The sequence below is a fragment of the Budorcas taxicolor genome, chromosome 8, assembly GCF_023091745.1.
Source record: "Budorcas taxicolor isolate Tak-1 chromosome 8, Takin1.1, whole genome shotgun sequence".
Taxonomy (NCBI): domain Eukaryota; kingdom Metazoa; phylum Chordata; class Mammalia; order Artiodactyla; family Bovidae; genus Budorcas; species Budorcas taxicolor.
The window spans coordinates 51,563,211-51,576,531 of NC_068917.1; the positions used below are offsets into that span (position 1 = coordinate 51,563,211).

General features: G+C 39.6%; 1 protein-coding gene across 1 annotated transcript; it reads right to left on the reverse strand.

Annotated features, from left to right (window-relative positions):
- Nucleotides 1-1,909: 1,909 nt before the first annotated feature.
- ZFAND5 (zinc finger AN1-type containing 5) lies at nt 1,910-12,918 on the reverse strand. The gene is made up of 6 exons (XM_052645151.1): nt 12,437-12,918; nt 8,130-8,287; nt 7,605-7,716; nt 6,867-6,970; nt 4,578-4,703; nt 1,910-3,556 (listed from the first exon to the last, which is right to left on the reverse strand). Exons 2-6 carry the CDS (start codon nt 8,278-8,280, stop codon nt 3,408-3,410), a joined length of 642 nt encoding a protein of 213 aa, XP_052501111.1. The 5' UTR covers nt 8,281-8,287; nt 12,437-12,918; the 3' UTR covers nt 1,910-3,407.
- Between the last annotated feature and the right edge of the window lie 403 nt (nt 12,919-13,321).

Below are 13,321 nucleotides of genomic sequence, written 5' to 3' on the forward strand. Positions count from 1 at the left end.
AAATCTGCTAATGTTTCTAACAGCTTTATTCATAACCACCCAAACTTGCAAGCAACCAAGATATCCTTCAGTAGGTGTATGGAATAAACTGTGGCACATCCAGAAAATGGATTATTCAAGAGTAAAAAAAATGAACTGTCAAGCCATGAAAAGGCATGAGGAAAACTTGATTACTAACTGTTAAGAAGCCAATCTGAGAAGGTTGCATATGTACTGCACAATTCCACATGTAACATTTTGGAAAAGGAAAAATTATAGCAGCAGTAAAAAGGTCAGTAGTTGGCAGTTGTATATTGATGGATTTGTCACTATAGATTTGTGCAAACTCACAGAAAACACCAATGGTTGACTATAATTTATGGACTTTGTTAATACAGGCTCATCAACTTTAACAAAATGTTATCACTCTAGTGGTCGATGTTGGTAATACAGCAACATATGTGGTGTGGATGAAGAGGGTGCATGGGAAATCTCTGCACTTCTCAACGTTGCTGTGAACCTAAAATTAAGTCCTTAAAAAATTTAATACAGAACATCAAGTGCCAGGTTATTTTTTATCATTACTTACAGATGAAGAAGCCTGGTTTTAGGGTCCATTATCTTAACTAGGAAGTCACTTCACCTATATTGCAGTTTTTTCCTTTGCAATTTCATGCTGTGGAAAAACCACTTCTGCTCAAACCATAGGCCTTAGTTTTGCAGATAAAGCCCACTGAAAAAGAGCTATGATAAAGAGACTATCCCTAGGCCATATAGGTAACTCATATCATCACTGTCAAAACATGTCTGGGGTGGGGACGTACAAAGTCCAAGGAGAAATGTGGTATTAGCCTTGAAATGCTTTATGTCAGTGTGCATTTCAAAGTTAAAGCCCATTTATATATAATCTTGCCTGAGAAACTTTCAGGTTTGAATACAGGAGTCCTGGTACATTTGAATCTTCCTAGTTGCCTTACACACTTTGATCCCTTCTCCCCAACTGATGCTCCTGACAAATCAAGTCCTTAAGTCAGGTTATGTCCTAAATTAATATTTTGCATAAGACATGATTATGGAAACATTACCATAACCTCATGCTACTTACTTCAAAGACCATTACAGACAAGTGAAGCCCAAGAATCCATCATCTTCCCATCTGTCTTCTTTGCCCCCAATATACCCCTCTTGGATTTCAAAACCTGAAGATTTAAAAACTTATCAAGCAAATGTTTACATAGGTAACACTGAAGGAAAACAAAGTCTTAAACTTTGAATAAAAATTGTTTGCCTTCTAACACAACTTTTAGCTCAACTGTGATTCAGTATCCTTCATAATTTGAGACACTATGCGTATCTCATACTTCAATAGTATACATATCCCCTCACCTGAAGCAAAAGTAGCAGCAAAGAACTGTGACAGGTGGTAGCGAATCATCATGGTAAGTACTGAATATTTCCATTTTCAACTCCATCGAGATGTAATGGTTCTGCTTTTTGGCTTCAGCTATTGCATTGGCCAAGTCAACATGGCACTGTTAGCTCTTGTTATTATCTCACATGACACCTGCAAAGACCAAGCCCACGGGACCATCTTAACATTAGAATCAAACCCCAAATAAAACTATGCCAGTTGCTGTAAACCAGTTGTAATGCCTAAACTGCCATTTATAAAGCGAAAAAGAGAAAAGGGAGATAGGATGGAATAACTGACCTAAATTCTAACAGTTTTGATCCTAAGTGCCGATTCATAATAGTTTTTAACACTCATCTCATGGTTCTCATGTGAATGTTTAGGAATGGAAATGAAAAAAATAATATAGCCATGCAAAGTCTATAAACACGACTAAAGTTCAATATCAAACATTTCCTAATTATCCCCGTTTAGAATATCTAACTATGGCTTAAAAACCCAATAAACAAGTGGAAAGTCTCCCTCTGTACATGGCTTTTATTATTTACATAATACAATATAGCATCAATGCTGAATAGCATGATTATGTGCAATACATAAATATGTACTATCTGTACACATCTGCAAATCTAACTTTAGAACTAAGGTACATAAAATTGAAAGCAAAACTGAATGCTGTAAGAATAAAAGTAAAAACTAAGACTGAACACTGCAATAAATCAGAAGTAGTGCTCGTGTACATACTTAAACTATTTACAGATGAAAACAGGCATTACCACGACACTAATCTAACTATACTCATTTATATATAAAAAACACAAGTTTCATACATCACAAAAAACCTTCCATTATAACACAGAAGTGATATTACCAGACAAGCATCAGTGAAGTATACTGCCTCTTCTAGTTGTTATTGTACAATGCTGTAGATAATGCAGCCCATGCAATACACCCAAGAACACTAGAGTCCTACACCCAAGTACAATTAATATAAAGCAGCCCTCTGCAAGTGGTGCTGGATACCACTAAGAAGTCTACTGCAGCCATGTTGGTTATGATTTTCCATGCAGAAGGGTACAGTTACATTAAGAACTGAAGTCTTTAAAAAAGCTTTAAACATTCTTTCTCGAACCAAAACATTCAACAAAATATGCACATGAAAAATTAACTATTCAGATACCTTTGCAAACTTAAAATTCAGATGCATGTTACTCCATAGAGCTGCTGTATGTGAAAACCAAATGTAGTTTTAATTTCTTCTTGTAAATAAATCAATCCTAGTGCAGTTTTGTTCTACACATTTTTAGCAATGAGAGTAATGCAGACACTGTCTGGTGCAAGCCAGCATAATAAGCTTCAAAGATAGCTCAAGACCCTGTTGGCTTGATGCATTTTACTCTTTAACCAGTTAAACAATGTGTACCTTTCACAGAATGTCTTGACAGTTTTTAGAACACCAATTAACCAGGCTTACATATGGCACCAAACACTGGTTTCATGGAAAGGTCTGATTCTTTTTATAGCTTTCCTCCTGCTTCCAAGGAACATGTGGAAATTAACAGGGTGAAGTTTAACTATGGTAGAAGTAGACTGCCAGTCCTTTTCTGGTGTACCATTTCTTTAAAAAAATACAGGCACATAACACTAGCCAAAGATTATACCTTGATTACATTTCCAAAGGCAGATATGCTGCAAACATGCAGAAAGGTATTTCACTTATTTTGTTTGGCACGAAGGAACTAAATTTTGTTCTTATTATCTGTGTATTTCAATTTGCTGTGCAGATTTTCATCCAATTTTATTCAGGGGAGGGCATATACATTTTGTAGGGCTGTATCTATCCAATTCTGCCTGTAACAAACACCCAAACATCCTAAAATATCAATTATAAGACAGACAAGTGTAAAGTAAAACTCTGGAGAACATCAAAGGAAAATGGCCATGCATCTGCTCTTTAATGTTTTCCTACGGTATATTAAAATAAAAACAAATTATCAGTCTCTTCACAAGTAGTAATTTATATTCTCTGAATTTTTTCAGCCACAACAACTGGATTCTCTTTTCTGATTTTTGCTGCAGCTTCTGCTTTGTAATCATATGGACAGTTGTGCTTGTCAGAGTAACGGTGAAGTCCACAAAATAAATTTCCACATCGGCAGTCAAACCCTGTACATATAAAGAGAAGTAGAGTTATTTAGGAACTTAAAGCAATTAGAAGAAACAAAGCGTAAGTCAATATAGGAAAGGAACCAGATTTTCATGACTCTCTGTAATATTAAACCAATTGTCATTTTAAATTGTGAAAAGTGTTTTCAACCTCTTCTGACATGGTGAGAAATACAAGTAACTACCTTCCATAAACTCTGGTAGATATCAAACACAGCAGAAAAATCACAAAGCTCTGGAGTCAGACTGAACCGGATCTAAATTCTAGTCCTACTGTATACTGACTAATAATGTTTCTGCACGTGAAAACTAGAAGACAACCACATACAGTTCTGAGATTTAAACAATTAAAAAGTATCCAAAACATTTTGCGTCTGACTCAAAGCAGGTGATTACTGTTTAGTTCAACTACCTCTCCCCTAGAAGAACAAAGGAAAGAGTCAAAAGAGATGAAATCTTTACTAATCCTACAAAGGAAAATAATTCAGAAGGCCTGAAGTCAGGAAAGGGTTTCATAGGATTAGAGACCAATGGAAAGCAAACTCAACTTCTGCTCACTGTCCCCTTTCCAGTCTACTGTGGAAACTTCCTATTCTTGAAAGCTGGGTGTTTTATGTTTAAGACTAATTTTGAACTGTGGTCTTGGAGGACTCTTCAGAGTCCCTTGGACTGCAAGGAGATCCAACTGGTCCATTCTGAAGTTCAGCCCTGGGATTTCTTTGGAAGGAATGATGCTAAAGCTCAAACTCCAGTACTTTGGCCACCTCATGCCAAGAGTTGACTCATTGGAAAAGACTCTGATGCTGGGAGCGATTGGGGGTAGGAGAAGGGGACGACCGAGGATGAGATGGCTGGATGGCATCACTGACTCGATGGACATGAGTCTGAGTGAACTCCGGGAGTTGGTGATGTACAGGGAGTCCTGGCATGCTGTGACTCATGGGGTCACAAAGAGTCAGACACAACTGAGCGACTGAACTGAACTGAATTCCATAGGGAGTAACCAGAAGCTCTTGAATACCTGTAAGGCCAACTTTCTTTCTGCACATGAAACACCTGTTCTTCTTTGGTTTGGGCAACTCAGGAGCTTTTTCTTCACTTTGAGAAGTACTGGGCTGAGAAACTGAAGGACTGGGCTGAGTGACAACTGAAAAAACAAGGGTAAAAATTAGCAGTTTGTCAACTGTTTGGCTGACAATTATCTAGTAAGTCAAAAACAGTAAGACTCTTCATGAAAATGTTTAAGCCAGTCTTGAAAGAAAACATATAACATGTATTTTAAATAGAATCTTTTACTTTTTTATCACTCCACTTAAATTCCATTAAACTCACGTTAGGACTGGGAAACAAAATCCTAATTCTAGGTTTTAAAGACCTGAGAGATGTGGTCATCTGCTTAGTTTCCACACTGCAAATACAATCTTCTTAATTAGGGCAGATTCAAATTCATTACTACTCAGTAAATAAGGCTGCCAACTTCTGAGGTACTTGGCTATAAAGTCATTTTGTTTTTATACTGAAAAGTTAAAAGAAAAACTGTAGATAAACCCAGTAAATTTTGACAAGTAAAACCCAAATCATTAACCTCTAACTCAGACTCTAAAATTTCACAATTATTGTTATCATTTTAAGAAGTCCTTTATATTGTCTTATGCAGGAAACATGGAAGTCTTTAAAAAAAAAGAAAAAAACCTTCTTTTGAAGATTAGCAAACACTGTCTTTAGGACAATATACCTGTGAAGCTTAAGGATTCCATAGGCAAAACAAGAATTTTTACAGCATAGCTTTAATTTACTTTGTGATACTTAATGAGAGATATGACCTACTTTTAAAGTCCGTTTCTCCAGGTAAAAGGGATCTAAGTTTTAAGTTCACTCAAGACATCAACAGAATTTGTCAATATAAAGATAAAACTGCAGATAACTGTGAGTTCATATTACCTCCAGGTTATTTAAAACAAAATTTAATTCTACCTTTATAAAATTAATATTAATCCAAAGCCCAAGAATAGCAAATTGATGCATAAAATACTAGAATTACTGCCTAAAGAATAGGCCAGCATTAATACTATCAGCGTGTATCCAAACTCTATAGCAAACCAACTGGTTTAATAACAACTTACTGAAATTCTCTCCAAATTTAGAATTCATTTACATTAGTGATATATCCAGTGAAATTAACAGTATAATATTAGACCACTGGTAATATTCTAGCTATTACTTATTCCTAACAATCTACCATGGCAACCCTAATGTATTTTTGTGATGGTATAATGAAGGACAGTCTGTGGAATAGTCTAGGGGAGGTGACAGCCATTTTCCTGGCTACACCTGAAAACTGGACAGTGGTTCTTAAAACATACACAAGACTTTGGTGGGGGTGCGAGCAGTTAAGGAAAGAAAAATGATACAGAACAGTCAGAGCAGCAAAGTGCATTCAGGTGAAGAAATAATAAAGGCACAGAAATAGTTACAGATCTAATCCAAAAGAGTACTGTTTCAAGATTTTTTTTTTTTAAAAAACAAAAACAAATGAAATGGAACGACAGTAATTTGGTCAGTTTTTCATCATAAGGATGGAACTTTAAAATACCAAATATGGATTCAACCACCCAACATAAAAATTTTCACCTTAGCTTTATCAATCAAGAATTATATGGTTCACATAAGCTTGGCTATGTAACATTAGCAAAAGCAAGCTTCCAAAGCAGATTACATATCCAACGCTTTTTTCTCACTAAAGGTTTTAACACTGTGTCCCAGTCAACACTATACCGGGAAATAATAAATTGATCAAATCAACTGTGTGCACCACCACAGAGTATGCAAATCACCGTTCCAGGGTCTGGCAATGAAAACTAAAAAAGTCGACCTGACAACAGAGCACAACCAGAAGTGCTTTCTTTAATGTTAAGTTCAGCATAGACTCAGTCACTATTTAATGAAAATCAAATGCCATTCCACACTGAGTTTTAAACTCCCATAGGGATCCCACACTTCAACTTGAAAGCTTCAGTGTTCAATGTTCTTTTGAGTATTTCCTGCAGTATTGACAATATCCAAGACTAAAGAGTTAACACTTTTGATTATTTTTTCTCCATGGCTTTGCAATTCAAATTTCTTCTGTTTATGAACAATACCTTCCTTCTTTAATGTTTAGATACTTCTAAAATGTAGTGGTAACCTACCTTTTAAATTCATTAAATTCTTGACATTTCCAGCCTTCACATGATAAAGTTTGCTGATTTATAGGTGCAAAGGTAACGGGGGATGGGCAGAGAAGAGATAAAGAATCAGATAAAAAGCATACCTGGCTCTGACACCTCTGTTTTCGGGGTAGTTACTTTGTCCTCTCTTGAAATGCTCATTTCTGTCATTTGCTGAGTTACAGGCAAGGCAGCCACAGGCATATTTCTATTTGAGTTCAAGCAAACATTTTTTAAGATGTTAAGGGTACTTCTTGGTGAGATAGTAAGTTGTCAGTTCAACATATATGCATTATTTGTAGCATGATCAAATGGAGCTAAATACTCTAAAAAGGATGCCCAGCACAAATGTCTGAGAATAAGGAGAGTGATCTGATAAATGGCTCATCAATTCAAGCCTGCATATTTGTATAGGTTACAGTGTTCAATCAGAGCCAACTAGAAATATTTAGCTGTGCCTATAATTTAAGGGCAAAAGAGACAACTTTGCCAGAATGCCTTATGTAGCAGCACAATAATCTGTAGGGCCTCATTCTCTATAATCTTCACACCTCAATTACAAGAAAAAGCACAGCATTCTCAACACAGTATCCTTTAGGCTACTCAGCAGCAGTGCTTTATTATACACATCTTTACTCAATGACCTACAAGATCATATATTAAAGGACACTGGAATCCCCAATTGTGCAACACATGTAGGTATCTAATATATTAACATCCTTATTATAATGTAATATATATGCTGTAACACACCATTATTATTTATTAACATTCATAATTATGTCAGTCATCTTTATTTCCTCCATGCATTATTATAAATAATCAGAAGTGCTTAATCGTACCTTGATTTTTCAGATGTGCTGCCAGCAGCACCTTCACAGTTGTTTAAACTAGCGTCTGCTCTTTGTACAGATGCAGAATCTGAGGTAGGACTATTGGAACCACTAGCTGTCCCTGTTTAAAAAAAGGACTGGTAAGAAATGAAGCAACAGTAGAAACACTCATTATCAAAACTATTAATAAGTAACAAATACTTGCATTTAATTAGGTTAGTGACTTAAGCACTTTTTCACTGTGCCGCAGAATCTTACACTTAAGTGATATCCAAACAAAAAATATAAATAAAAAAGTCATAGCCAATAAAACCTCAAAAAGGGAAAAGAAAAAGCTAGAAGATGCTTGTAGATGTCACTCATTCCTCATACAGTCATTCCAAGAACTTGGTTGTTGCTCTAAGTTTCAAGCTTTTCTCAGGTCTTCTCTCCTTGGACTTTCAGCAATGATTCTCAGTCTGAGGCCCCAATTCTTGGTTGTATATTTTGCAGCCACCAGTTCTTCAAATGTGTTATTTCTTGGAAACAACTTACCCATTGGGCTCATTCTGCCACTATTCTGCTGCCTCTGAAGATGTTCTTTGTAGCAAACAGAACACATTCCATTTGTCCTAGGATTTCCATAAAAGCCACATCCTGTACTACACAGCATGGGCCCTGGGGTCTGGTTAGTCTCCTGAGCCATTTTTCTGCTACAAACAGAACAAAATAAAAATTTTAGAAACCAGAATTTAGTGGGGAAAAAAAAAAAGAAAACCCACACAATCACTAAATTAGTACGATAGTCATCATTTATCTTTGTCATTTCTAATCACTGCGTTTGTCTCTAACAAAGGCCTAAATTGTGTTATTAATCTTTAAAATTGGCTAAATTATGAGTGTTTTGTTGCCTTTATAAAACAAAGTACGTGAAAGGAACTGTTTTAGCTCGATCAACAATCATCTATCATGACTTGACATTTTTAGGACAAAAAATTCTATCATTAAACATTAAAATTTCACCTGTTACTGTTTAATTCCTGAAAAGGTCACCCTTTCATTGTTTAATTCTTTATAAACACAAAATTATGTTTAAATCAATTTTTCTAACTGGTATTACTTTTTGTTCTACACTACAGGCAGATCCTTTCAAATCATCAAAATTAATGACTCTTCATAGCTACTAGTGGTTCTTTAAACTAGTAGTATATGGAAGCAGCTCTAAAGGTTTCTTAAAACACCTGAACATACTGGGCCCTTGTAATTAATTCAATTCTGCTGCAGGGCAGAGCATGGGTACTCTTAAAATGCTTCAACACCTGAAGCATATAGGGCACTGAAAAGAGCTGGTAGATCATCTAGCTCTTCCTGTTGCCCTGGCACCAACAAGTGAAGCTCTTAAAGAAGTCAGAGGTCAGTTGCCTAAGAAATTTCTTTTGTTCTACATTTGACATGTGAAATCTGGGTCTAAGTATACTTTAAAGCCAGTGCCTAGAAACCTGCAAAGCACAAATTATCAGCCACAGATTTCTTAACCAACAGCTCTATTAAAACTTGTAACAAGCGTTTTGTCTTCCTCATGCCAGAAAATAATGAAACTTTTCCAAACTCAATTTCAAGATAGCAAAGTAAAGCAATATACACAATCTTTAATAATGGTTAATATTCAATGCTAGGTTACCAAAAAGAACTTAATATAACCTTGCTATTCCAGAAGCCTTCTTAAAATTAACACAAATACAGTAATGTTTTGCTAAATTTAGCAAAATTTGCTGAGTTAACAGAACATAAATATTTAAAAAAATTTTAAAACCCTGGAAGGTTTCCTTGTCACCTAAAATTGTGTATGAATTGTACAGAAAGCATATTTGGGCATTTTACCAAAGGGAGATTGTGTGTAATAATTCTGGTCATTGTCATTTACCTGTACCTAAATGTTGACAATAGAGGTGACTTACAAGTTATGAACATTTCAGGTGCATATAGGAAAGTACTTCCAACTAGAGCTTGTTGCTTCCTAGAATTTCATGTTGCTTTTTTCCAACCAGCACAAACTAAGATACTCTCTTTAGGGAGTTATCATAAAGTATTAACAAGTACTAACCAAAATTCCACAAAGAAAGAGGACTAACCAAATTTGATGTGTCCTGAATCCTGACAATTATTCTCCCAACCATTTAAATGATAGTAATCTTTCCCTTTGTTAGCAAAAAGACGTATTTCAAGCTTGAAAATATTTCAAGCCAATGAAGCTTGCATGGAAATTGACCAATATTTGCAACTTACTTCAGACAACAGTACTAATTTAGTTAACACTATCTCTTTAAATAGTAAGTGGAATTCAGCTGACTCATTTTGGAGCAGGGTAGTGTAAACATTTCAACATTACTTAGGAAGTTTATTGATAAACACTTTCAGCTGAGTTTTTTAAGAGTTTGAGTATAATGTGCAAAAAAAAAATGCATTGTGCATTTATTTGCATGCCCACCATGCAAAATATGTGAATCTTTGCCCTATGCAAAAAGGAGGGCCACTCCTGGAAGTCCTCTTAAGAATTATGCTTAGCTTACCTGCTATATTAACTTCTGCTATCATCTGACAAGTGGCTTAAAGAGTAAACTCGCCTAAAAGTCAACTTACAGTAATATTAACCTGATTCTAAAAATCTTTTGTTTGTATAAATGCGGGTGGGGATCTTAACCTAATGATTTCACATGCAAAGTATTCCAACTTTCTTCAGAAAAACACATCTACCTTCAATTTACCATAAATAGCCTCCAAACTGAGACACAGGAGATAACAGGGTATTAGCCTTACACATGGCATCTCATCTTGTAGACTTTTCTCCCCCTAGAAAGGCAGCTTTTAAATGCCATCACAAGTGCACAGCTTGCCTTAATATTTCTCAGAAGCTTAGATCACATGGGCGGGCGCTTCAGCCTGTCACAAGGCTGCAATGTGACAGGCTGAGCTGGATGGAGGCTCTCACATAAAGCCTAGTCAACAGGGGCCTCTGAAATCAGCTTCTATTTATATCTCAGAAGCTGCCAACTCCTACACAACCCCAAGAACTAAAGATGCAGCACTTGTATATCTAATATAAGCAAACACAACAAAAAGATGCCATTAGGGTTGTTAGTTTTTTCTGAGGTAGGGAAGGAGAACAATCTCAAATCAGAAATGCAAGTATCACCGAAAACTCAGACACAACGGTCAGAGTTGTTTTATAAAACCCAAGCACAACGAAGAGAGCCCAAAGATAGAAACAACCCTCCTGTTTAGTGGCAGTTTTTAGGTGGGTGTGGGGAATAAGTTGCCCTATTTGTATAAGTTTACCTATTTGTATTTTAGAAAAAAATACAATACCATTATTACTTAGCATCTTTAATAGAGTTAGAAACTTGAGCATTCATTGTGTCAGCTCTATCAAATATAGGATGAACTGTACCTGTGTGTATATATACTTTAGTTTGCGGCCTCCTCTAATTCATGGCTAAAAACCAAAACCCCAAAAGACAGAAGCATGTAACTGAAAAATTCTCCAGCCTCAAACATAAATAAAAAAGGCTTTTACAACTATGTGAATTTAGTTCTCTCAGGTGCACAAGACGTTAAGAATGGTCACCTTACCCGGAGTTGAGACTGGAGTTCTAGTCTCTAATCTACCTCTAACTAAGCCAGTGACCTTGGGCAAGCCCTTACTCTCCAGATCTTCGTTCCCTCTTGCCAAATGGAGAAGATTACTGTGATTTTAAAGGCTCCTTTTCAGGCTTAATACAGAGCCTGAGAGAGAGAGAGAAAATAGGGACGATTAAAACATCTCTAGAGGGGGACATGTTTAGAAGAAAACTTGAAAAAATAAAATTTCAGTATTTTCACCAATTCAGTTCTGAATCCCTACTTTAAAAATAAGGAGTAAAATAAAGATTCATTTAATTTTTTAAGAAAGTCTGTAAATCACCCAAAGGCCAAGTTAAAGAACAGCGGCTCTATGACCCATATACTACTACTGTGTTCTTAGACCAGATTAATAGGAAACATTTAGTCAATAAAGATAACCCAGGTCTTTCACAGATCCACGGAGTGCGTGCAAAGAAAGCAAAAAATTTCACGTTCATCAGCCTAAATGCACGAAACAAAGGGGAAGGTGCTCCATTTCCTTCATGAAAAGGATCTCCGGCCAGAAATGCAGCAACCTCGGTAAAACCGAACCACCACGGATAAGTCCCTATCGCCCAACGTTCCAGGAAATTTTAAAACAAGTTCGAATCCCACTGGTCCTCCACCCTTACCCCCATGCCCTTCCAAACAGAGGCCTCGTTCAGGAAAGCCCAGCAGGGCCTTCTCCAAAAACCACTGAGTCATGCAGAACAGCAGTTCCGTAGGCCAAGCAGGCCTCTCACCCTGCCGGTCCCTCGCCGACCCCCGGCCCCGAAAGGGTCGGAGGAGGAGGCGGAGAACGGGGGTGCGGCGGGCAAGGGGTTGGGGGCGCGGCCGTCGCCACCGCCTCTTTGTCTTTCCCGGTTCGGCGGCCCAGGCGGGACGCCACCGCAGAAGGCGGCCGGGATGGATTTGAGCGAGGCCCGGAGCTCGAATCTCCCAGAGGCCGCACGCCGGGCATTTTTTCTCCGACCGTGAGTGTGCGAGCGAGTCCGGGGCACAGGGAACCGGCCTCCGGTCACGACGACAGGATGCCGCCTCCGTCTTTGTGCTTCCTGAGCTGGTAGGCGGGCTCCCCTCCCCCTGACGCCGCCATCCGTGGGCCGCTCGGGCTTCGCCGGCTCGCGGCGCCTAGTCCCCCACTCCCACCCACGGCCCGGCACCAGCAGCCGGGCGCCTTCCGCTAGCCCCGTGCTACTTACTCTTCGACTGCGGTAGCCGGGCTCGCGCACGACGCCGGCGAAGTGGGGACCGGGCCGAGCCCTCTGGGAGGGGCGAGCCGGAAGCCCTAGAGCCGCCGCCGCGGGCTGGAGCCGCAGGCGGAGGTGGCGCCGCCGCCGCCGCGGGGTCCTCCTTTGTTCCCGCAGCAGCCCCGAGCGTGGCCGGGACACGCCGGAGCTCGGGAAGTGGGGGGAGGGCAGCGGTGGGGGAAGCGGCGGAGGAGGAGGGGGCGGAGGGAGTAGAACAGAAGGCCGCAGCGGCTAAGGCTGCTCGCTGCGCTCGCCCGTCGTCGCTTCACACCTCCACCGGCCGCGAGTTTGGCTGACTCCAAGCACGAGCGGGGCACGCGCAGCTAAGCCCGGGGACCGCAAGGGGCCGCGAATTGCGCTCTCTGTCGCTTCGCTACCGCCGGGGAAGCTGTGTAGCTCCCAGAACGACGAGCCCCAAACGGTGATGCAGGCAGGTCCGCGCTCCGGCCGACTGACGCGTTCTCTCCGCCCCGCGCTGGAAAGAGACAGGGGGCGGGGTCTGTGCGTCAGCGAAAACCCCGACGGCGGCGGCGGCGGCGGGGAGCGCCTTGACGTCACGTGCCCGACGCTGCGCCTCTGCCTTCAGTCACCCGGCCGGGGAGGCGGGGCTGAGCCTGACTGCGTTGCTGTTGCGCGGAGCCTAGTTACTGGCCCGGCTGCCGGCTCCAGGGTGGAGCTGGAAAGAAATAGTCCTGTGGAGGATGCGTTTCTATTTTTAGCCCGATTGTCCGCCCTAAGCTTTTCGCCTTCCGATTTTCTCAGTCAAGCCCGCTTTTCGCCCTCTGAGTTCTTACTCTTTGTCTAGAGTCTTTGGCAGACATTTCCCTTTCTTCCTTA

Excerpts from the sequence above, each read along its gene's own strand:
- ZFAND5 (XM_052645151.1), bottom strand. The coding sequence starts at position 8,280 with ATGGCTCAGGAGACTAACCAGACCCCAGGGCCCATGCTGTGTAGTACA. Across the intron at positions 4,704-6,866 it reads AACAGAGGTGTCAGAGCCAG|TTGTCACTCAGCCCAGTCCT; the intron begins GTATGCTTTTTA and ends TTGTTTTTTCAG. Across the intron at positions 3,557-4,577 it reads AAAGAAAGTTGGCCTTACAG|GGTTTGACTGCCGATGTGGA; the intron begins GTATTCAAGAGC and ends TTATATGTACAG.